This window comes from Macaca thibetana, chromosome 6 (genome assembly GCF_024542745.1).
Source record: "Macaca thibetana thibetana isolate TM-01 chromosome 6, ASM2454274v1, whole genome shotgun sequence".
Taxonomy (NCBI): domain Eukaryota; kingdom Metazoa; phylum Chordata; class Mammalia; order Primates; family Cercopithecidae; genus Macaca; species Macaca thibetana.
This window is the reverse complement of record NC_065583.1, coordinates 22810891-22835884: the sequence shown is the minus strand read 5'-3', so window position 1 is coordinate 22835884 and position 24994 is coordinate 22810891. Positions and strand designations below refer to the sequence as shown.

General features: G+C 40.6%; 1 protein-coding gene across 11 annotated transcripts in view; it reads right to left on the bottom strand.

Moving 5' to 3' along the window:
• EBF1 (EBF transcription factor 1) overlaps positions 1-24994 on the bottom strand; it is a 411481-nt gene that overhangs the window by 129620 nt on the left and 256867 nt on the right. For all 11 annotated transcript variants that reach the window (XM_050794789.1, XM_050794794.1, XM_050794787.1 and 8 more), the window contains exon 7: positions 22119-22200. In XM_050794789.1, the coding sequence (XP_050650746.1) occupies positions 22119-22200 (82 nt within the window). The remainder of the gene's footprint in view (positions 1-22118; positions 22201-24994) is intronic.

Sequence of the window (24994 nt, the reverse complement as noted above, 5' to 3'; positions counted from 1 at the left end):
CTAACAAGAGGAGCTATTGATGAGTGGGTCTTTGGCATGGAACGCTTTTGATACAGTTTTAAGTAAAATTGCACAGTTTATAGTTATACAGCAGAAGGTACACTGTTAACCATAATTTTAACAAGAGGATCTTTATTAGCATATTTTTTACACAAGGGTGGTTGTGTTTCACCTAAATTACCCTTCAGTTTAGACACTGAAGCAGATATCACAGTTGATCATGCAAATAAAAATCTTTTGAATCTTTAAAATATTTCCCCCCCCACTGTGTCAGGGTTAAGAGGATAGAGAAATGAAAAAGATTTCAGTAAGAGCTGGGATGCATTTTCTCTCCTGGGTGTCTTTTTGAGATTTCTTGTACTTTTTTCTTTCCACATTAGTTTGGTTCATCAGACCAAAGTCCCCCTCACTACTATCACCATCACCCCACCCCAAAAAATTCCTGCTAATTAAGGGTCCTAGATCTGTTTCAAATTAAAAAAAAAAAAAAAAAACTGGTGGGACTGGCCCAAGGCATAATTTAGACACTGAAACCATCTCATAAAGTGACTGTGAACCGAGTTTGCCAGAAGAGACACAGGCAAAGATGCTGTCTCAGAGAACTTTGACTAAAACAATGAGAAGAAATGACCTACACTTCTCCTTATATTAAATGGGGAAAGGGATTAAAACTGAAACCCACAGAGAGATGTTTATTCATGCGACCTCTTACAACCAAATATAATAATTGTCTGTAATTGCAGCTTCAGCTCCCACCTCATGCTTTGACACGGGAAACAGCAATCAGCCCGCTCCCGTTTAATCCACCTATTATGTTGACTAATTAACTTTGCTCGACAGTTTATTTCTTCCTCCATTATCAGCCCCTGTCAGCCGCAAGCACCCTGCAGCATAGGGGAAACCTCAGGCTCTTTGATTGATCACCGATAGATTGACATGCAGATTAATTTAATTAGAATCACCTCACTTGAGAAATGAAAGACAATGGCAAGAGGGCTAATAGATCTGCTCTCATAATGAGGTGAGCCTCCAGAGCCAAGGCTGAGGATTTCTGATTTATTTTGCTCAATTCCCCAGTTGCTTGGAAAGACTCTCGCTTTAATTGTTCTTGGTTTTGAGAGGCATTAGCCTCTGAAGAGGTGAACCGCTTACAAGGATTGGCACAGATGGAGGCCTCAGTTTCTGAGGAAGCCTTTTCTCCGAGTTGGCCGAAGCGGGCATCGACTTCTGAAGAGTCTTGTGCAACACTAATGTTTCATCAGCTAAGTTGGGCAGAGGGGAAAACTCTGGGCCCTGGCCTACGCCTGTGAATTGTCAGCTGGGACCCCAGTCCCCACCAGTCTTTCCATACTTAAAAGTTCCACTGTCCTCCTCGTTGACCTAAGTGCATCCTGGCAAAATATGGTGAATTTCCTTTCCCAGAGCCTCAAAGATGCCAACAAATTGCAGGCTATGAACACATCACTCATGCTAGTAGCATAAGGTTGATTTTGTTTTCTGAATCTGCTTTATTAAAATGCATAGGAAACAGTTGAGAGTTCAGTAAGGGAATCAGAGTATTCTCCTTAGCCACTGTGAAACCCCACATTCCATCTAGAACAAATCATTTGGGGGATGACACGTACGTTCGATGCAGAAGTTTGCAGAGTGGTTCTTCTCTTTATTCATGATTGGCCAACCAGATCTGACACAGCCTTATGTGTAAACACAGGTTATGTGTTTACAGGTTAATTTAAAAGAAGGAAGAAAAGAAGAAAACGGTCTACTTACTTTGCCTTCAAAAACTATCATATGTAGTGGCAAAGCCAATATTATTTAAGGCAACAGAAATTCACCTTTCTTTTTAGAGAGATGACTTCTTAGGACTTACAATTACATAACAGAGCTGGGTCTTTCAAAGAAATTTTGATTTACTATGAGACCACAATCGAGCTGTCACTGGAGTCGTTAGCTGAAGAAACTATAAAAGGAATCCCAAACCGTATCTGTTTTCAGTGTCAGGAAATACAGAAAGTGGTTATTCTAGATGTCTGTCTTAGGAAGAAAAAAAACAATGATAATTCACCATGCACCTGTAAGACACAAGCTCTACAAACTTAAGGCTTAAAATACTCAGTATCTTTCAAAGACACTGTCATCTAATCCTACATTGAACAAAAATGTCAAAAACGGTTAAGGAAAAAAAAAACTATACCCCATATGTTTTTCTTTTCTTGGCAAGAGAAGAACCACCAGGGCCACATGTGTGATAGAATCATTTGGCTGAAATGCCAATCAAAATTGGAGAGAAGATAATACAGAGAATCTTCATACTTTTAATTTCTAGAAAATGAGCAGCTAATACATTCCTCCAAAACTCACAGCACAACTTCCCTACCACAAAACAATTTCTCCCATTTCAATTTGGAAATATTCAGGATATATTTAAATAAAACATATGCTAAAATTAATCCACAGAGCAACTTGTAAATTAAAAAAAAAAAAACAACACCGTGAGATGCAAAAGGGGTACTGAAGTGTTCTTTAAAAATAGGCCCATAGTAGGAGGGAAAAGGGCCTTTACAGTTTAACACATTATTAATGAGGTGCTGACACATTCACACAGGCGAGGGGACAGACAGGCCTGCCAAATCTTCAACCTTCCTCAATTTTGTCAATAAAACACAGCCGAAATTTCAGACAGACAAACATTAAAAATGATTTTACCTTTGGACACAACCACCCTTTCCTTCTTTCTCCCCTTCTCCACTCCCTTGCCCAGAGAAACAGATGATGAGAATATGAAGGAAAAGCTATGTTTAGAATTTCATGATATCTGTTATAATTACACCTTTACTTTCTAGAACTGCACTGTCCAATACAGAAGCCAAATGCCTGGCTATTTAAATTTAAACTAAACGACATTTTAGATCCCCTTCCTGAGCCTCAATGGCTGCATTGAGTGTTTCATAGCCATAGGCAACTATTGGCTACTGCACTGGACATGGTGAACAGGGAATTTGTTTTATCATCGCAGAATGTTCTATAGGATGGCACTGCTCTAGAATGGTTTTGAAATAAATTGTGCACTTGATTCTTGAAGATGCCCAAGTTATATCTCCTGAAACAAATATCAGCCTATGTAAACAGGTTTAGATTTATACATATATACTTTATCACTATATTTTTGGGATGAAATTTCTATTAGGGGGCTTTGCTTCTTAATGTGGCAATCTAGAGATATGCTGATTAACACTCAGCATGTTCCAAGGTACTTCTCATCTGGGCCCTCCTTTCCAATTGAGAGTATTTGTTATCAGAGAACGAGAAGGGCAGAAAAGAAGTTTCTAGCTACCCATGGACTTTGGATATTTTACACTGATGTTTTCAATTTCTTGGCTCATATCAGTGGTTCAGAATCTCCTCTGTTATATCCTTTTCTGGATCGATATCCCTAAAAGGTATTATTCCTATCCCCCTCTATTTAGAATTTGAAAGAACTAGACACAGAATTTCATTCTTGGCTCTCAAGCTTTCCTGGTTAATGTGACTTTGGCCAGGTTAACTTCTCTGAGTCCCGGTGTCCCTGACTCTCAATGGGAATAATCACCATACTTAACTCATAAGGTAACTGTGAGGATTAAATTAATTAAAGTGGCCAGCATGGTTCCTGGTTCACATGGAGCACTCAATAAACAGTAGCAGTAACAGAGTAGTAGTTGTCACTTTGTTGCTGATGTTAAACAAGAAGTTCAAAAGAATGTGTCGGGTTGATAATCTGAAGCATCTTAATGACCATAAAGAAGACCCAGCGTACACTGTAATTTTAAATAAAAGGATACGGAAAGTATTTATTCTATGTCCACTGCTCCACACAAACGTACAATTTTAAAGACTTTTGTGCCAGTAACACATTATTATACATTTAGGCCTTGCATGAATTATGGTTTTCATTGGTTTATATAACGTTGCTTTCTAGACCCTCTCTGTGTCTTAGCCTGTTACAGTTGAGGCTTTATTAGAACTAAATGAAACCTTACTATTCTGAAAATAGTCTGTAAATGAGATGTCTCACCATTTCAGTCTAGTTTTCCCAGTATTTCCCATCAACGAGGGTTTCTCAGGAGTTTTGTTATTGGTGAGTACTTCCTCACCATCTCTTCTCGGGCGGCCCCTCTTCCCTTCATGTCATGCAGGAGACCTAGTATGTCCTAACTTTATTATCTAAGATTCATGAAGCACAACCTCTCTCTCATGAGCAGATTTTCAAAAAGATACAAGCAGCTAAATTCGATCATGAGTGGAAGATCACATGAACAAAAGCAGCAGTTTGTCTGGACGAAGGGGTTATGAAAAAAGCAACCAAACACGTTGAAATTTGTATCTTTAAGCGTTTCTCCAACAAACACAGAATCAGAGCAAAGATTAGACCATAAATATATTTTCAAAGTTTAAATTTAGAATATTGTGACAGTGAAGTACCTCCTTCCAAAAAATAAACACTGCCTCATGTTAATTTTGAATGATTATTTAAAAATTCCAAATCTTGGCTTTTAATGCTGATACACGGTAACTCGGTAAAAGGAAATTAGTGTTGAAGTTAGTCTGTTCTATGCTTCCTAACCTCTGTTTTTTGCTTGTTGTACTTTTGCATTAATTTAGGGTACCTAATCACAAGGCTTTAAAAATATTAACTTGAAGTACGTGAAATGAAAAGCACCGGGAAGCATTTCATGGAATAATACTCAGCAATAAAAAGGAACAAACTATTGATATCCTAGGGAATTATGTTAGGGTAAAAAGCCAGTAACCAGGGGATACATACAGCATGTTAAGGACTGAATTGTTCCTTCCCCAGAAATTCATACATTGAAGGCCTGATCCCCAGTGCCTCAGAATGTGACTATATTTTCAGATAGGGCTTTGACTACTTTCAAATGAGGCCATTAGAGAGGTCCCTAATCCAATCCTTACAGGAGGAAGTTTGGACACACAGAGAAGGTGAGTATGATTACTAAAAAAGGACAAGATGAGGCATCCTTGTGCTGATGAAAATTCCCTATATATGGACTGTGGTGTTAGACAAAGCTAGTCACATGATCCAATTTTATAGAACTAAAAATATACCCACACAAGTACTAGTAAAACAAGGGAAAGCTGAATAAGATGGTAGATTACATGAATGCCCATATTCTGGTTGTTATATTGTAAAAATAACTTTGCAAAATGTTACTGAGGAAGACTGGGTAATGGGTACATGGGATCTTTCTGTATTACTTCTATAACTGCATGTAAACCTAAAATTATGTGAATAAAAAACTCAACTAAATAAAAGGCATTGGCAACCAAGATGTCCTTCAACGGACCAATGGATAAACAAACTGGCAATCCATATAATAGAATATCATTTTGCAAATTTAAGGAAATGAGCTATCAAGCCACAGACAGTCATAGAGGGGTCTTAAATGCATGTTACTAAATAAGAAAACATCAATCTCAAGAGACTATATACTGTATGATTCCAACTATACGACATTCTGGAAAAGGCACAACTATGAAGAAAGTGAAAAGATCAGTGGCTGCCAGGAGTCTGGGAGAGGAGAGGGAGGAATGGGTGAAGGATAGGGGATTTTTAGAGCAGTGAAACCATTCTGTATAATACTGTAATGATGCATATGTTCATGTGTTTGTCCAGACCTATAGAATGTACACACAAACAGTGAACTCTAGTGTAAACTATAAATTAATTGATACTGATTTTTGAGACAGGGTCCTGCTGTCACCCAGACTGGAGTGCTGTGGTGTGATCTCAGCTTACTGCAACCTTCGCCTCCTGGGCTCAAGTGGTCCTCCCATCTTAGCTCCTGAGTAGCTGGAACTAGAGGCATGCACCACCACACTCAGCTTTTTTTTTTTTTTTTTTTTTTTTTTTTTTTTTTTTTTTGTGAAAATAGTTTCACCATGTTGCCCAGACTGGTCTCAAACTCCTGGGCTCATGCGATCCACCCACCTCAGCCTCCCAAAGTGCTGGGATTACAGGCATGAGCCACCACACCCGACTCACAAAACTATGGATTTTAATAATATATTAATATTGGCACATCAATTGTAACAAATATATCACACTAATGCAAGATGTTAATAATAAGGGAAACTGGGGAGTAGGGGATGGGGATGGGGTTGAGAGGGTATTATATTTCTGTAAACCTAAAACTGCTCGACAAAATAAACTCTATATATTTTTAAAAGGTACTGATCACACTTCTACCCTCAACCCTCTATAGTCTACATTCTACATTCCACTTGTCAGCTGAACTACTTTGCAGACTCGTCAAATATTAGAGTCACAAGAGACCCCAGAGATCAGCTAATCTAGTGGCTCCCAAATAAGAGTTTTTGACTGTAATAATGGGTGACATTATTGCAGAGAGGGAATCATAAAAGCATCCACAGTAAGTCTGCATACTGAAATATTCAGTTAACTTTCCCTTGTCTGGGACCCTATCAACTCCATATGGAAACTCTGGTTATCTCATCTACATGAGAAGCTCTCAACTAGCAGTTTTACATGACTTTAAAGAACTCTAAAGAGAATGTGATTCTTAATAATGCAATTTGATTGAAAAATATGTCATCATAGAAGGTTCATAGGAGAAAATGATAAAAGGAGTCCTCAGTGTAAGTTATGACAGTCCAAATTTGTCCAACACTTCCTTTTACAGCTTGGAAAACTAAGGTCCAGGAGTTTAAAACAACTTCAAGGTCATAGGACAAATTAAGAAAAAAGGAAGTCTGAAGGGAACCCTGTAGACTCATAGTGCAGTTCTCACCCACTCCCAGTTCTGACCTTTCATTATTATTATTATTATTATTATTTTTTTTTTGAGATAGACTCTTGCTCTGTCGCCAGGCCGGAGTGCAGGGCGCAATCTCGGCTCACTGCAACCTCTGCCTCCCAGGTTCAAGCGATTCTCCTGCCTCAGCCTCCTGACTAGTTGGCACTAGAGGGGCGTACCACCACACCCAGCTAATTTTTGTATTGTCACTAGAGATGGTGTTTCACCACATTGGCTATGATGGTCTTGATCTCTTGACCTCGTTATCCGTCCATCTTGGCCTCCCAAAGTGCTGGGATTACAGGTGTGAGCCAACACAGTTGGCCTCTGGTCTTTCAATACACAGTCCTGGCTTACATCCTCTCCCTGGACTCTCCTCATATCTTCCAGTACAAATCTATGGTGCCTGTGTGACTGACTACAGCTTAAGTATTATTTACATAAAAATGGTCTGCAGCGGTTAGGTCTTTCTTAACTTTGTCCTTTAAAATATCCTTGAGTGATATGGAATGCGATATTCTCAGAAATGTGCCTGATTGCCAGCTTCTATCTGGTTGAAAGATTCCAAATAACTCATTAAAAATTATGGAGGACGTGTGAACCTACAGGATGTCATGGAGTGGAACTGCTGGAGTAAAGGAGTGGTTAATGGAATTACATTCACACTTTAAGGCTTGAGGCAAAACTAGCTCTTAACAGGAAGACAAGAATGGACACTTCTAAATCCTCAGATACATGTGCTAAACTAATTTAAATCTTTGGAAACTAGAATTAGCCTCTGTCTCCTGAACAGTGACACATGATAAACATGAAAAGCTCACAAGTGATCTGAACCTCATTCCTCCCTCTGTGGATCGGGATACTTTTGACAACTCTTTAGGGTGTCATTGGTGTTTAACTGGTGCTCTCTGTGTGTGTGTCCTCACTGGCCATTTTAGGTGGGAATGAGACAAACAGGATTGTCATGTGTGCTCTGTAACGATGGGGCTATGGCATAGGGACATGGAAATCAGGAGCAAGAAAATGGCATATTGGTCAATGGCTCAGATTCCAGAGTCAGATGATCCTGAGTTTGATCCCCAGTCTCACCACTTACTTGCTTATAATCTTAGATGAGTCACTTAGTCATAGGAATAAGTGGTGAGCCCACTATGTACCTGCCATGTGCCAAACATTATTCTACACACTGAAGAAGCAACAATGAACAAAACCAATAAAGCATTTACCAAGCAGGAGTTTAGTTCTTTTTTTTTTTTTTTTTTTTTTTAAATTATTATACTTTAAGTTGTAGGGTACATGTGCATAACGTGCAGGTTTGTTACATATGTATACTTGTGCCATGTTGGTGTGCTGCACCCATCAACTCGTCATTTACATCAGGTATACTCCCAATGCAATCCCTCCCCCCTCCCCCCTCCCCATGATAGGCCCCTGTGTGTGATGTTCCCCTTCCTGAGTCCAAGTGATCTCATTGTTCAGTTCCCACCTATGAGTGAGAACATGCGGTGTTTGGTTTTCTGTTCTTGTGATAGTTTGCTAAGAATGATGGTTTCCAGCTGCATCCATGTCCCTACAAAGGACACAAACTCATCCTTTTTGATGGCTGCATAGTATTCCATGGTGTATATGTGCCACATTTTCTTAATCCAATCTGTCACTGATGGACATTTGGGTTGATTCCAAGTCTTTGCTATTGTGAATAGTGCTGCAATAAACATACGTGTGCATGTGTCTTTATAGCAGCATAATTGATAATCCTTTGGGTATATACCCAGTAATGGGATGGCTGGGTCATATGGTACATCTAGTTCTAGATCCTTGAGGAATCGCCATACTGTTTTCCATAATGGTTGAACTAGTTTACAATCCCACCAACAGTGTAAAAGTGTTCCTATTTCTCCACATCCTCTCCAGCACCTGTTGTTTCCTGACTTTTTAATGATCGCCATTCTAACTGGTGTGAGATGGTATCTCATTGTGGTTTTGATTTGCATTTCTCTGATGGCCAGTGATGATGAGCATTTTTTCATGTGTCTGTTGGCTGTATGAATGTCTTCTTTTGAGAAATGTCTGTTCATATCCTTTGCCCACTTTTTGATGGGGTTGTTTGTTTTTTTCTTGTAAATTTGTTTGAGTTCTTTGTAGGTTCTGGATATTAGCCCTTTGTCAGATGAGTAGATTGCAAAAATTTTCTCCCATTCTGTAGGTTGCCTGTTCACTCTGATGGTAGTTTCTTTTGCTGTGCAGAAGCTCTTTAGTTTAATGAGATCCCATTTGTCAATTTTGGCTTTTGCTGCCGTTGCTTTTGGTGTTTTAGACATGAAGTCTTTGCCCATGCCTATGTCCTGAATGGTACTACCTAGGTTTTCCTCTAGGATTTTTATGGTATTAGATCTAACATTTAAGTCTCTAATCCATCTTGAATTAATTTTCGTATAAGGAGTAAGGAAAGGATCCAGTTTCAGCTTTCTACTTATGGCTAGCCAATTTTCCCAGCACCATTTATTAAATAGGGAATCCTTTCCCCATTTCTTGTTTCTCTCAGGTTTGTCAAAGATCAGATGGCTGTAGATGTGTGGTATTATTTCTGAGGACTCTGTTCTGTTCCATTGGTCTATATCTCTGTTTTGGTACCAGTACCATGCTGTTTTGGTTACTGTAGCCTTGTAGTATAGTTTGAAGTCAGGTAGCGTGATGCCTCCAGCTTTGTTCTTTTGACTTAGGATTGTCTTGGAGATGCGGACTCTTTTTTGGTTCCATATGAACTTTAAAGCAGTTTTTTCCAATTCTGTGAAGAAACTCATTGGTAGCTTGATGGGGATGGCATTGAATCTATAAATTACCTTGGGCAGTATGGCCATTTTCACGATATTGATTCTTCCTATCCATGAGCATGGTATGTTCTTCCATTTGTTTGTGTCCTCTTTGATTTCACTGAGCAGTGGTTTGTAGTTCTCCTTGAAGAGGTCCTTTACATCCCTTGTAAGTTGGATTCCTAGGTATTTTATTCTCTTTGAAGCAATTGTGAATGGAAGTTCATTCATGATTTGGCTCTCTGTTTGTCTGTTACTGGTGTATAAGAATGCTTGTGATTTTGGCACATTAATTTTGTATCCTGAGACTTTGCTGAAGTTGCTTATCAGCTTAAGGAGATTTTGGGCTGAGACAATGGGGTTTTCTAAATATACAATCATGTCATCTGCAAACAGGGACAGTTTGACTTCTTCTTTTCCTAACTGAATACCCTTGATTTCTTTCTCTTGCCTAATTGCCCTAGCCAGAACTTCCAACACTATGTTGAATAGGAGTGGTGAGAGAGGGCATCCCTGTCTTGTGCCAGTTTTCAAAGGGAATTTTTCCAGTTTTTGCCCATTCAGTATGATATTGGCTGTGGGTTTGTCATAAATAGCTCTTATTATTTTGAGGTACGTTCCATCAATACCGAATTTATTGAGCGTTTTTAGCATGAAGGGCTGTTGAATTTTGTCAAAAGCCTTTTCTGCATCTATTGAGATAATCATGTGGTTCTTGTCTTTGGTTCTGTTTATATGCTGGATTATGTTTATTGATTTGCGAATGTTGAACCAGCCTTGCATCCCAGGGATGAAGCCCACTTGATCATGGTGGATAAGCTTTTTGATGTGTTGCTGAATCCGGTTTGCCAGTATTTTATTGAGGATTTTTACATCGATGTTCATCAGGGATATTGGTCTAAAATTCTCTTTTTTTGTTGTGTCTCTGCCAGGCTTTGGTATCAGGATGATGTTGGCCTCATAAAATGAGTTAGGGAGGATTCCCTCTTTTTCTATTGATTGGAATAGTTTCAGAAGGAATGGTACCAACTCCTCCTTGTACCTCTGGTAGAATTCAGCTGTGAATCCATCTGGTCCTGGACTTTTTTTGGTTGGTAGGCTATTAATTATTGCCTCAATTTCAGAGCCTGCTATTGGTCTATTCAGGGATTCAACTTCTTCCTGGTTTAGTCTTGGAAGAGTGTAAGTGTCCAGGAAATTATCCATTTCTTCTAGATTTTCCAGTTTATTTGCGTAGAGGTGTTTATAGTATTCTCTGATGGTAGTTTGTATTTCTGTGGGGTCGGTGGTGATATCCCCTTTATCATTTTTTATTGCGTCGATTTGATTCTTCTCTCTTTTCTTATTAGTCTTGCTAGCGGTCTGTCAATTTTGTTGATCTTTGCAAAAAACCAACTCCTGGATTCATTGATTTTTTGGAGGGTTTTTTGTGTCTCTATCTCCTTCAGTTCTGCTCTGATATTAGTTATTTCTTGCCTTCTGCTAGCTTTTGAATGTGTTTGCTCTTGCTTCTCTAGTTCTTTTAATTGCGATGTTAGAGTGTCAATTTTAGATCTTTCCTGCTTTCTCTTGTGGGCATTTAGTGCTATAAATTTCCCTCTACACACTGCTTTAAATGTGTCCCAGAGATTCTGGTATGTTGTATCTTTGTTCTCATTGATTTCAAAGAACATCTTTATTTCTGCCTTCATTTCGTTATGTACCCAGTAGTCATTCAGGAGCAGGTTGTTCAGTTTCCATGTAGTTGAGCGGTTTTGATTGAGTTTCTTAGTCCTGAGTTCTAGTTTGATTGCACTGTGGTCTGAGAGACAGTTTGTTATAATTTCTGTTCTTGTACATTTGCTGAGGAGTGCTTTACTTCCAATTACGTGGTCGATTTTGGAGTAAGTACGATGTTGTGCTGAGAAGAATGTATATTCTGTTGATTTGGGGTGGAGAGTTCTATAGATGTCTATTAGGTCTGCTTGCTGCAGAGATGAGTTCAATTCCTGGATATCCTTGTTAACTTTCTGTCTCATTGATCTGTCTAATGTTGACAGTGGAGTGTTGAAGTCTCCCATTATTAATGTTTGGGAGTCTAAGTCTCTTTGTAAGTCTCTAAGGACTTGCTTTATGAATCTGGATGCTCCTGTATTAGGTGCATATATATTTAGGATAGTTAGCTCTTCCTGTTGAATTGATCCCTTTACCATTATGTAATGGCCTTCTTTGTCTCTTTTGATCTTTGATGGTTTAAAGTCTGTTTTATCAGAGACTAGTATTGCAACCCCCGCTTTTTTTTGTTCTCCATTTGCTTGGTAAATCTTCCTCCATCCCTTTATTTTGAGCCTATGTATGTCTCTGCGTGTGAGATGGGTCTCCTGAATACAGCAGACTGATGGGTCTTGACTCTTTATCCAGTTTGCCAGTCTGTGTCTTTTAATTGGAGCATTTAGTCCATTTACATTTAAGGTTAATATTGTTATGTGTGAACTTGATCCTGCCATTATGATATTATCTGGTTATTTTGCTCGTTAGTTGATGCAGTTTCTTCCTAGCCTCGATGGTCTTTACATTTTGGCATGTTTTTGCAATGGCTGGTACTGGTTGTTCCTTTCCATGTTTAGTGCTTCCTTCAGGGTCTCTTGTAAGGCAGGCCTAGTGGTGACAAAATCTCTAAGCATTTGCTTATCTGTAAAGGATTTTATTTCTCCTTCACTTATGAAACTTAGTTTGGCTGGATATGAAATTCTGGGTTTAAAATTCTTTTCTTTAAGAATGTTGAATATTGGCCCCCACTCTCTTCTGGCTTGGAGAGTTTCTGCTGAGAGATCTGCTGTTAGTCTGATGGGCTTCCCTTTGTGGGTAACCCGACCTTTCTCTCTGGCTGCCATTAAGATTTTTTCCTTCATTTCAACTTTGGTGAATCTGGCAATTATGTGTCTTGGAGTTGCTCTTCTCGAGGAGTATCTTTGTGGCGTTCTCTGTATTTCCCGGATTTGAATGTTGGCCTGCCCTACTAGGTTGGGGAAGTTCTCCTGGATGATATCCTGAAGAGTGTTTTCCAACTTGGTTCCATTTTCCCCCTCACTTTCAGGCACCCCAATCAGACGTAGATTTGGTCTTTTTACATAATCCCATACTTCTTGCAGGCTTTGTTCATTTCTTTTTCTTCTTTTTTCTTTTGGTTTCTCTTCTCGCTTCATTTCATTCATTTGATCCTCAATCGCAGATACTCTTTCTTCCAGTTGATCGAGTCGGTTACTGAAGCTTGTGCATTTGTCACGTATTTCTCGTGTCATGGTTTTCATCTCTTTCATTTCGTTTATGACCTTCTCTGCATTAATTACTCTAGCCATCAATTCTTCCACTTTTTTTTCAAGATTTTTAGTTTCTTTGCGCTGGGTACGTAATTCCTCCTTTAGCTCTGAGAAATTTGATGGACTGAAGCCTTCTTCTCTCATCTCGTCAAAGTCATTCTCCGTCCAGCTTTGATCCGTTGCTGGCGATGAGCTGCGCTCCTTTGCCGGGGGAGATGCGCTCTTATTTTTTGAATTTCCAGCTTTTCTGCCCTGCTTTTTCCCCATCTTTGTGGTTTTATCTGCCTCTGGTCTTTGATGATGGTGATGTACTGATGGGGTTTTGGTGTAGGTGTCCTTCCTGTTTGATAGTTTTCCTTCTAACAGTCAGGACCCTCAGCTGTAGGTCTGTGGAGATTGCTTGAGGTCCACTCCAGACCCTGTTTGCCTGGGTATCAGCAGCAGAGGCTGCAGAAGATAGAATATTTTCTGAACAGCGAGTGTACCTGTCTGATTTTTGCTTTGGAAGCTTCCTCTCAGGGGTGTACTCCACCCTGTGAGGTGTGGGGTGTCAGACTGCCCCTAGTGGGGGATGTCTCCCAGTTAGGCTACTCAGGGTTCAGGGACCCACTTGAGCAGGGAGTCTGTCCCTTCTCAGATCTCAACCTCCGTGTTGGGAGATCCACTGCTCTCTTCAAAGCTGTCAGACAGAGTCGTTTGCGTCTGCAGAGGTTTGGGCTGTGTTTGTTATTGTTTACTGTGCCCTGTCCCCAGAGGTGGAATCTACAGAGACAGGCAGGTTTCCTTGAGCTGCTGTGAGCTCCACCCAGTTCGAGCTTCCCAGCAGCTTTGTTTACCTACTTAAGCCTCAGCAATGGCGGGCGCCCCTCCCCCAGCCTCGCTGCTGCCTTGCCGGTAGATCACAGACTGCTGTGCTAGCAATGACGGAGGCTCCGTGGGTGTGGGACCCTCCCGGCCAGCTGTGGGATATGATCTCCTGGTGTGCCTGTTTGCTTAAAGCGCAGTATTGGGGTGGGAGTTACCCGATTTTCCAGGTGTTGTAGGAACAGCTCCAGTCTCCAACTCCCAGCGCGAGAGACACAGAAGACCGGTGATTTCTGCATTTTCAACTGAGGTACTGGGTTCATCTCACTGGGGAGTGCCAGATGATCGGTGCTGGTCAGCTGCTGCAGCCCAACCAGCGAGAGCTGAAGCAGGGCGAGGCATTGCCTCACCTGGGAAGCGCAAGGGGGAAGGGAATCCCTTTTCCTAGCCAGGGGAACTGAGACACACAACACCAGGAGTTTAGTTCTTACTGGGGACAGAGAGGGAGTCAGACAGTAAGTAAGCAACAAAAGCAAATTTCAGATTGTGATAAGTTCTAAGAAATAATAAAATATCTTCCACCTAGATGGTTCCTAGGTGGAAGATATTTTTAATCGTGTGATTAGGAAAGGCTTCTGTAAGGAAGTGATGAAAAAAAGGAATTTTTTTGTTTGTTTGTTTTAGAAGAAATGGGGTTTCGCCATGCTGGCCAGGCTGGTCTCAAACTCCTGGCCTCAAGCAATCCACCTGCCTCGTACTCCCAAAATGCTGGACTTACAGGTATGAGCCACCGTGCCCAGCCTGAAATCTGAATAAAAAATATCTGGCCATTCAATGTGTCAGAAGAGTTTTCCAGGGAGACAGAAGAGAAAGTGCAAAGATCCTGAGACAGGAATGAGTTTGGTGTATGTGGGGAAGAAAAATGAAGGAAGGCCAATGTGCTTGACAGGACCAAAGCCAACAAGAAAAAGTGGTAGAAAAATAAGTAAGAGTATACATGTATAACACTTAATACAGTGTCTGACATATAACTAGAGCTCTACAAGTGACAACTTAATAAGTGGAAGAATATAAGGATAGCTTTTGCTGGTAAATCCCAATAACTATAGGTATCTTCAGAGCCAGCATCCATTGGCAATCACTGATCAAACCAAACACTTTTACATTCATCCTTTAATGTATTTTACATTTCCTTCAAAGGCAGCTGTACTTAGTGTAGAAATACATGTTCTCTAAGTGCAGAGCGACCACTCATCAAATGCTGTTTGTAAAGATTCCTTCTCAGTGATGCACACTTTCTGCCAAGGCTCAGCATAAGGCTCATGCCAAGATACATATTTGCCCAATAAGCCATAATGGTTTAATATATCAGGTTGAAAATCCACCATTTGTATTTACCATGTTATGTGAATTAATCCTGTATTCTGAAACTATCATTAGAGCTGCTTTCAGTATAATTAATCAGCATGGAGCCTCTTGAAATTATTCTGTATGAAGAAAGTGATCGCAGCTCAGGCCCCTAGCATTCTGTTGGTAGAGAATTTAATTGCAAGATGTGCTATTTGTCAAAACAATATAACAATGTAAGTACATCCAAGACAGGGGGTGGGAGTCAATGGAGGAGAAATAAAGGAGGGCATATTCTTATCCCTTTTATGTAAGTGTATTTAAAGCAGACAGAAACTGCAGAGGTCAGGCATGTATTTTAAGAATCCTCTAATCATTCCCTATAACATATGGATCCAGAGATACCATGGCTTCTGAAACAAACAGCAAAGATTCTCCAAAATTTCTAGAATTTACTCAAAAAGGCAGGGAGTTGCCTTTTAATGTCATAACTCATGTCATCATTTTAAAAAGCAAGACACATTTTTGGTGGGAATTTGGGATGAATAACCTGGTGATTTCTCCTCTTTACTATCCAAATGACTCAGATGTGAAGGAATATTGTTTGCCTCCTTAGATAAACATGAGGTAAACATGAGTTTTGTGTTTGCTCTTCCCTCTGCTCAGAACCCTCTCTGGCTCTTCCCAGGATGATTTATCCTTATTCTTGATCTCTGAACTTGAATGTCCTCACCTCAGAATGCTTTCTCGGTCACTTACTTTAGGAGAGGTTTTCCCCCTTCTCTACTAAAAAAATACAAAAATTAGCCAGGGGTGCTGGTGCGTGACTGTAGTCCCAACTACTCAGGAGGCTGAGGCAGGAGAATCGCTTGAACCCAGGAGGCAGAGGTTGCAGTGAGCCAAGATGGCGCCAGTGCACTCCAGCCTGGTAACAGAACCAAACTCCGTCTCAAAAAAAAAAAGAGAGAGAGCTTTTCATCTCCCATCCCACACTGTTTTTCTCTCTCATAATGTCCTGTTTAATTTTCTTTATAGCAGAAATTAGAATTTCTAATATTTGTAATTGTTAATTTGTACACGTCTTCATTGTGGCAGCTGATGGTAATTATTCTGCTTACATCCATTTTCTTGTCTTCATGGGCTGCCCAGCTAGACCATGCAAGCCTCCCTGTGGTTGTATATGACCATGTGACTGATTTCTAGCCAATGAAAATGAGCAAATTTGTAAGCCAAGGGTTTTAAAAAGCACATGGCACCCTTCATGTGCCCTTCTCCCATCAGAGGACTTGATAAAGACAGAGGATTTTATAGAATAGGAGAGGCATAAAACAAAAGGATCCCAGGTCCCCAAATAACCTCAAGGACAATACCTGCTCGTCAACAAGGAACACCTGCCTTGTACTATTATATGAGCAAGAAATAACCTTCTGCTGCAGGTGAGCCATTCAATATTATATGGTCTATTTGTTACAAGAGCTAGTATCATCCCAAGAAGAATATAAGTTTCATTAGGGCAAAGACCTTATCTTTCTTGTTCATCATGATAGACTCACCACTTAGCACTTCAATAAATATTACTGAATGCATGCATGCACGTGTGCAGAACTATGTCTTCTACTTACATTCATATATAGTTATAGATCTAATATTTATATGTGAATATAGCTTTATAGCCAATGGAAAAACTTTATTGAAGAGATAAGATGAATTTGGAAATGTATACTTTACTTCAGTCTCCAGGTATTACGGTATCTATTGCAATGACAGCTTGAACCCGATTCTTGTTCTTCCCTTACCACCCTAATTCTGCCAGTCCCCAGAAGTAAAGCTACTGAAAAAGATTTAAATCTTAAGGTTGAATTGTCTGACTCCTGTCAGTTAAAAACCAGACCATGGCATGGTTTTAACATAGTCCTTTGACATTAGCATCTTTTTAGTGTCAAGATGAAGAAATAGGCTCGTTTAGTCATAAGTGAATTTCTCCCTGGGTCATGAGCTATTTCCATCCCCAACTTGCTCCCCTTCTCTGTCCTCCAGCCTTCCTCATACTCACCAGTCCTGAGTAAAGCCAGTATCCACTGTTGCATTTAAGCAAATTTCTTACCCTAACCACAGCCTAGGGATTTCAAAAGAAAGCATCCATTGTAAATTAAAAAAAAAAAAAAAAAAAGATTGGGCCAGATTTTCTACAAGGTTTATTCCATACTGCCTTAAAGTATGAACACAGCCCAGCTCTGCAGAAAGTGATTAATTTCTTGAAAACACTAAGGTCACACTAATTGACATGACCTGTGTAATTAAGCAATCTCTGTTTACACAGCAGAAGCCCAGCCACTGTGAAGCTGAGTTTGCTTGACAGAATGTCTTTCCATGTCAAGAGATCAACAACCTTTCTTATGTCCTCCTCAGTCACCTACACAGGCCTCTGATTGCTGTTCAGAGCAGACGCGCTCCGGCATTGCTATATGAAGATCAGGCTGGCCGGCAAGCATGCAAAGTGAGATGGAGGAAAGCAGCGGCAGTGACCACTGCACAGACCCTGCTTAGGAGGGAAGAGAGGGCGTCTTCAGTCAGATGTGCCAAGACTCAGGTTTTCAGCATAACTGGTAAAAGCCACATGGGCATGTAAGGAAGAGACCAGAGACTTTTTGTGCCAGAAAGACACTCTTTCACTCACCCTCAGAAGCAACAGAGACATAAAAATATTCAAAACCAGCCTCCCAATTAGTGTGCTATGAGAAAAATGCTGAAAAGTGTATATCTTATTCATAAGCAATCTTCAACCAGTATCATTATGACACACACCTCTGTAGCCAGGACAGCTACAGCAAAGACTAATCCTCTCCATCTTGGTTCGGTCTTAAGACTTGGGAAATGTAGTATGATTTCTTAGTAGACTACTCTGAGATGTCTTGGGGGCACTTTATTCATGCCCCATCTAGGTGAGGGGCTCTCTTGCCTTGGAGAACTGACCAAAACCTTTACAGGTTAAGTGAAGCTCACATTGCCTGCTAAATCATAGCTTGTTTTTCTAAAATCCCTGCAAGTGAAAATTGATAAACACTGTAGCTGTACTCTGGAAAAATGTTCATGTTCCCTCACTTCCACACAACTCTACCCTCTGCATGAGGAACTTTGGTTGTGTGTCAATGTTCTTTATGCAGATGGCACCTTTAGGCTCTATTGGGACAAATACCTCTTTTGAAGATCCCTCTAGGCTTTCCTGGGATTCCGGTACATATTTATGGGAGGTCATTATGGCTCTCAGATGTTGCAAGATCTCCTTATAGCCTCACTAAATATCTGCTTACAGACTAGGGACAATTTCTTTTTTGTTCCAAAACATCAGAAAATATCTGAGTCAGACTGCTTGGGTTATACCACTGCCTTACCATTTAGTAGATGTGTGACTTTGGGTAAATTGCTTAACTGTTCTAAATCTGTCTCCTCATTTTTAAAACAGGAATAATCCACATTTCTATATTCTTAACAAGGGTATTTTGAAGATAAACATGATAACTCATGTAAAATACTTTGCACAATGCCTCTCACTAAAGAAGCACCAAATAAATGTTAGCTTTATCATCATCATCGTTACCAATATAAATAGAAGCACATAAAGGTAAACACATGGACACATGCATTTATACACGTGAACATGGAACATGCTGAATATAGACACAGTCATCTTCCCAGCATTCAATGCAGTTAGGAATGAACCAAGACAGAGAACCTAAGAAGCTTGGGATGGAGGCAAAATAAACAAACAGAAAAACACCTGAGGATGACAGTGAGTTCAGTTTGGGGCTGACTGAGTTGAAGTTCCTAGAAATATCCAGCAGACATCTGGACAGTTAGATCTAAACCTGGGTGTCAGGTCTCAGATATTCTGATGCCAGAGTCCTCAATGCATAAATAGTGGTTAAGATGCTGTGAGTGGAGAAGATACTAGAAAGAACCTATAAAATGGGAAAAGATGTGGACCTCAGAAGGAGACTAGGAGAACTCCAACTTTTTTAGAAAGGCAAACAAATAGCATCCCTTGTAGGGAGTTCAGAATGAGCGACTGTTGTTACATAATTCAAGAAAAAAAATGGATTCAAAAAGGGTGTAATGGCTGCCAGCATGAAATAATACAGAGAGAGGTAGGAGTAAATAGTCATGAAAGACAGAAAGACTGAAGAAGAAACAATAAAAGGTTGGGTTAGAGAGATTTGAGGTTTTGCTTTAACTCTCGAGGCAATTCATCCATCCTCTAATTACACAAATATCTATGTCCCTGCATGCATGAAAGCCAATGTTGATTGTGTAAAAATAATAAAGAAATGTATTAATGTATAGGGCTACAAAATAAAATGTGTCCATGTTCATTCTGCCATGGGTTCCTCCATCCTCTTCTAGGCGGCAAAGAGTGGGTGATGGGAAACAAAGCAGGTTACACCTGAGATCTGATAAGGAATTTGTCATTGTTAATAAAGAAAGACATGGCTCATCTTTAACTCAAAAACTGACTCTATGGTGGCCAAGGTAGCTGTCCCTATTGATCTATTTTAGGACCCATTTGAGAATCACAGGCAAGAGCATTGTCAGTGTCAGAGTTCAGATAAATCATATTTATCTGAAAGACAGTATGGACTTTGTGCTGGGCAGCTCTCACACTTAATCAAAGTGTGCACTTTTTGGGACAGTGGCACTGTCACCAGTAAGAGCTTGTCAGAGGTTATTAGATATAGGACTAACTCAGTAGTTCTCAGTCAGGGGCCATTTTGCCTCTTCCCTCTCCACCAGGGGACATTTGACAATGTCCAAGAAACTAGAAACCTCCCCATTCCTGACTGGGCGTGGTGGCTCACACCTGTAATTCCAGCACCTCGGGAGGCCGAGACGAGTGGATCATGAGGTCAGGAGATCGAGACCACCCTGGCTAACATGGTGAAACCCCGTCTCTACTAAAAATACAAAAAAATTAGCCAGGTGTGGTGGCAGGCGCCTGCAGTCCCAGCTACTTGGGAGGCTGAGGCAGGAGAATGGTGTGAACCCGGGAGGCGGAGCTTGCAGTGAGCCGAGATCGCCCCACTGCACTCCAGCCTGGGTGACAGAGTGAGACTCCATCTCAAAAAAAAAAGAAACCTCCCCATTCTTGTGTGTCAAGACAAAAGATGGTGAGGCCAAGATGATGATTTTAGAGAAGTACCTCAGAATCTCAGGAGACATGACTTTTTTTCTACTGCATTTGTTCTTTAATGAGACTAGTAAGTCTCACCTCCTTAAAATAAATCATCTCGGAGACTAAGAGATATTGATATCCCCAATCAATGCTCAAGATCATCTTTTCTTTTTCCCATCAGAGAATGAAGGTGCAGCTAACATTTTTCAAGATCCTCTCAGAGATCATACATTTCAATCTACACTTAAAGCTGACTAAATATACTTAAAAGCATACTTTAAACACCATGCTGTTTCCCTGATGGACCATATGAGCATACATAAATGGATCGTTGCTCTGACAGGGAAACTAACATTGACCGTGCAAATAATTTAGCCATGCCATTAGGTGGAGAGCAGCACAAGGGTCTAAAACTTTGCAACTCAAAATGTGGGCCATGGCTTTGGCATCATACAGCAGCTTGTTAGGAATGCAGAATTCCAGTCCCACCCCAGACCTCTATTAGCATTTTAATAAGATCCTCAGGGGATTTTCAGCGCTTTTAAGTTTGAGAAGCACCACGTCTAGACTCAACAACCTTTCCTAAAATCCAAGAACCATTTTATGTCTTAGAAGTAAATGCGGCTGGGCGCAGTGGCTCACAGGCCAGGCGCAGTGGCTCACGCCTGTAATCCCAGCACTTTGCGAGGACGAGGCGGGCGGATCACAAGGTCAGGAGATTGAGACCATCCTGGCTAACTTGGTGAAACCTCGTCTCTACTAAAAATACAAAAAATTAGCCGGGCGTGGTGGCGGGCGCCTGTAATCCCAGCTACTCGGGAGGCTGAGGCAGGAGAATGGCGTGAACCCGGGAGGCGGAGCTTGCAGTGAGCCGAAATGGCGCCACTGCACTCCAGCCTGGGCGACAAAGCGAGACTCCGTCTCAAAAAAAAAAAAAAAAAAAAAAAAAAAAAAAGAAGAAGAAGTAAATGCATTTGTTTGTGAGTCCTCTTCCTTTAGTAAATGTACAATTAAGGACATTTCTGAAACAGAACTGTTATCCATATCATTTTAGAGATGTTATGCTTCCTAACATCTCTGCCCATTTACGATAGGCAGCTACCACTAACAATTTCCAAGATTGGAAGAGGTGAGCAGAGAGAAGCAAAGGAAGAGAAAACCATAACTGTAAAGCAGAGCAGTTTTACCAGTTGTAATCTTTACTGTTTTTTTGTTTGTTTGTTTGTTTGTTTGTTGTTGTTTTGATTTTTTGGTGGGTGGTATAGGGTCTTACTCCGTTACCCAGGCTGGAGTGCAGTGGCATGATCTCAGCTGCAACCTCCACCTCCTGGGTTCGAGTGATCTTCCTACCTCAGCCTTCTGAGTAGGTGGGACAACAGGCAAATTCACCACATCCAGCTAACTTTTGTATTTTTCTGTAGGGTTGGAGTTTCACCATGTTGGCCAGGCTAGTCTTGAACTCTTAACCTCAATCTGCCCACCTCAGCCTCCCAAAGTGCTGGGATTACAGGCATGAGCCACTGCACCCTGCCTCTTTATTCTTATGTGCTGGTTTTCTACATATAAAATTTTAGTCAAAGAATTAATCATTTCTATTTACTTTAATCTTTGGGGGTTTAGGTGTGTGAGTCCATTCAGGAAGCCAAAACTAGACTCAAAGAACACCACTGTCGCAACCAGTGAGCACAGGTAGTACAGTTTCCACTCTTCTCTCTTCTAGACAACTCCTAGATTGTGGATACCTGGGGGACCCATGGCCTCAGCTGCTCTTTGCCTCTGGGAAAACAACTACATATCTTCTGCCTAAGACTTTTTTATCCTGTCCTGATATTCATGCCATTATTGAGATTCAAGAAAGACAAGTCAGACCCACCTGGAATCTCCGCATGTCACGTGGGTTTCCTGCATTCTTTAGGCAATTTTGGTTACACTTGAGGAAGAATTTCAAGAAGAACCTGTGAAGAAACAAATCATCATGGTTAGCATTTCAGTTTCTGACATGGGAGGGAAAAAAAGAGGTAAGTCACCCCTGGGTTGTGCATTTGATTCTCTTTACATGTTTTCTGAAATATTCAGCATGGTGTTAGAGCCAGTATTTAATCTGTGGCCTTAGCCTTTGTTTTGTATCCACGCTGGACCTTCCTTATGACACAAACACTCTCAGCACTGCCAACAGATCTCACAGAAGAATCAAGCTCCAAGGAAGTATTTTCACTCATACAGAGGAAAGGCTTTCATCATAATTTAAGATAGGTTCCAGTTGGACATAACTGTCTGAGAATTACTCATGGTCCTCAAAAACAACATGGAATTTAAGCCCTATAAACTCACAGATGATGAACTGGCAAATACATGGTGGATGAACACAAGGATTTGGTAAACACTTTTTATCTTAGTCTGTCAAGTAAAATGTTTCAATTAGTAGTACCCATGAGAAATAAGGAAAATTCACAAACTAAACTCCTTTGACTTCTCAAATAGCTCCTGAATGTTTTTTTTTTAACTGTCTGCTGTAGACAAGAGCTAGCTGTGACTGAATAAAGATTTTCCTGCCTCACTGCCACCTTGGTTTCTGAATTGCTTCTATAGTGAGATTCATGGGTTTTACTCGCTAGGGTGACCAAAGGTCCTAATTTGCCAAGAAAAATCCCAGTTTATACCAGCCATACTGGTGTATGTATTAATAGTGCCTACTTTAACTCTCAAAAATGTCTCGGTTTGGGTGATAAATTATATGGTCACCCTATAACTTTCTGAGTTATTTCTTATGTAACCATCACAGTTGTTAAAGTCTATCATGGAAAAGCAGCAGCTACTAAAAGTGTCATATTCGGGCAATCATGTCGGCCACCTGTAATTAAACCTTCTATCTGCCCAGGTTTGGGAAAAGAAGTATTTCCAAAGATACCTAAGTTTTGCCATCTGTTTTACTACCAGGCCTAGATGTGATGTGCTTGTGAATTTCAGGCCCAAATGTTCCCTAAAAATATCAAAATGCATTACAATGCTGGTCAACTGAATTCTTGTTGTAATTCAATTCTCTTCCCCTTTCTTCCACTTCAAGTCCACACTGGAGTAAAATCTCCACCTCAACACAAATAGATTATGAAGAACTATCACCCCATGATGCCTCAGTCTGAATTTGGCTCTGACTGCAATGTCTGTCAATCATGTAACACTGGGGTCCTCTATAACAAGGGCACTACACGAAGATATACAGAGTTCAGCCAATTTCTGAACATGAAACTGAGAGAAGTCCCAGATGAATCCCTCTCCTCCCTGGTCTCTTAGAATCTGCCAAGATGGGAATATGTTGTGGCAATCATTCTTTAGAGACAAACAATGGCTTTTTCAACCAAAAGAGTAACATTTAAACATGCAAACATCTTCCTAAAATGACTTTTGAACACCACACAACATTTGACTGCCCATCAATGAAAGCAGGCCTCTAAATAATCACTTGCCACTACTTCCAGATTCTCTCCACAGAAGCCAAAGTTGATCAACCTTTTGTCCAAGACAAATGGCATACAGACTGCTGAAGCCCAGCTGTGTGAAACAAAATCCGATTTTGAGCTCCCCTTTCCTGGTACCAAGACCCACACTGTCCTTGCACAGGACAATCAGCCAGTCACTGATTCCTGCTCACTTTCAATATGATAGATTTGGTACAGGAAGGGGGATTGAGGGAGTGGCCCAAATCCTAAGTGCCTTTACAATGTCTTATTGATCTGAGCTCTCGGAAGGCAAGTGCTGGGTAGCCCTGCTGATCACGCATGGCTTTCAGAAACTATTTAATACAGTGGAGCTGATAGTTGTGATCCTCATATCTTGATGGGGTTCAATCCTATATCCATAGACACTGAAGACATGAAAACTGGCTGCTGCTTTCTAGAACAACCAGTTAGAAGGGCATATTTCTAAGCTACCTCAAGCCCCAGGAGAGGGCTGATTATCACTAAATTGACAACAAGACTGGGTGTGATATGGTGAAAGGCCACAGTCATTAGAAACACCCAGAATAATGAGATTCATATCCTGACTCTGACAGGTACTACCTGTGTGACTTTGGATAAGGAGCTGAACTTCTCTGCACGACACTTTCCTTATCTATAAACTGGTATAACAACAGGCCTTACTGTATGGGGAAATTGTGAATAAGAGATAAGGCAGAGTAACAGATACATGGTAGATACGCTGGTGGCGGCAGTCATAAGAAATGGCTTCCGTGTATTGGGTGCTTACCTTGTGCTCAGTTCAATGCTAAGAACAAATCCATTTTCTCATACAGCCCTCCTAAGTAACCTCTGCTATTAATCCCATTTTATAGATAAGGAAACTGAGATTCACAGAAGTGAAATAACTTGCCCAAAAGCTAGGAAGGCACCTCTGGACTCCCCAAAAAGGAAAATTAACTGAATTACTCAGCAGGATCTGACTCGTCTATAAGAGGATATAAAATTTTTTAAAAATCATCCCTGCATACATAGTGCCCAGTATAAGACCTAGAACTGAGTGAGTTTTCAGTAAATACTTGCTCAACAAAATGGAGTCTAGGGTCTCCAAGGGGTAGAAATGAGGGCGTTTTTACAGTAAAGGCAGCAGTAGAGTATACTGGGCAAGAGCTTGCATTGGAGCTAAGACAAGCCTGGGTAAATTTCAACAATTCCCTGAACCTCAGTGTTCAATTCAAATTCAGACAGTGTAGCTCCAGAGACTATACTCTTAACCATCATGATGTAGTAGTTT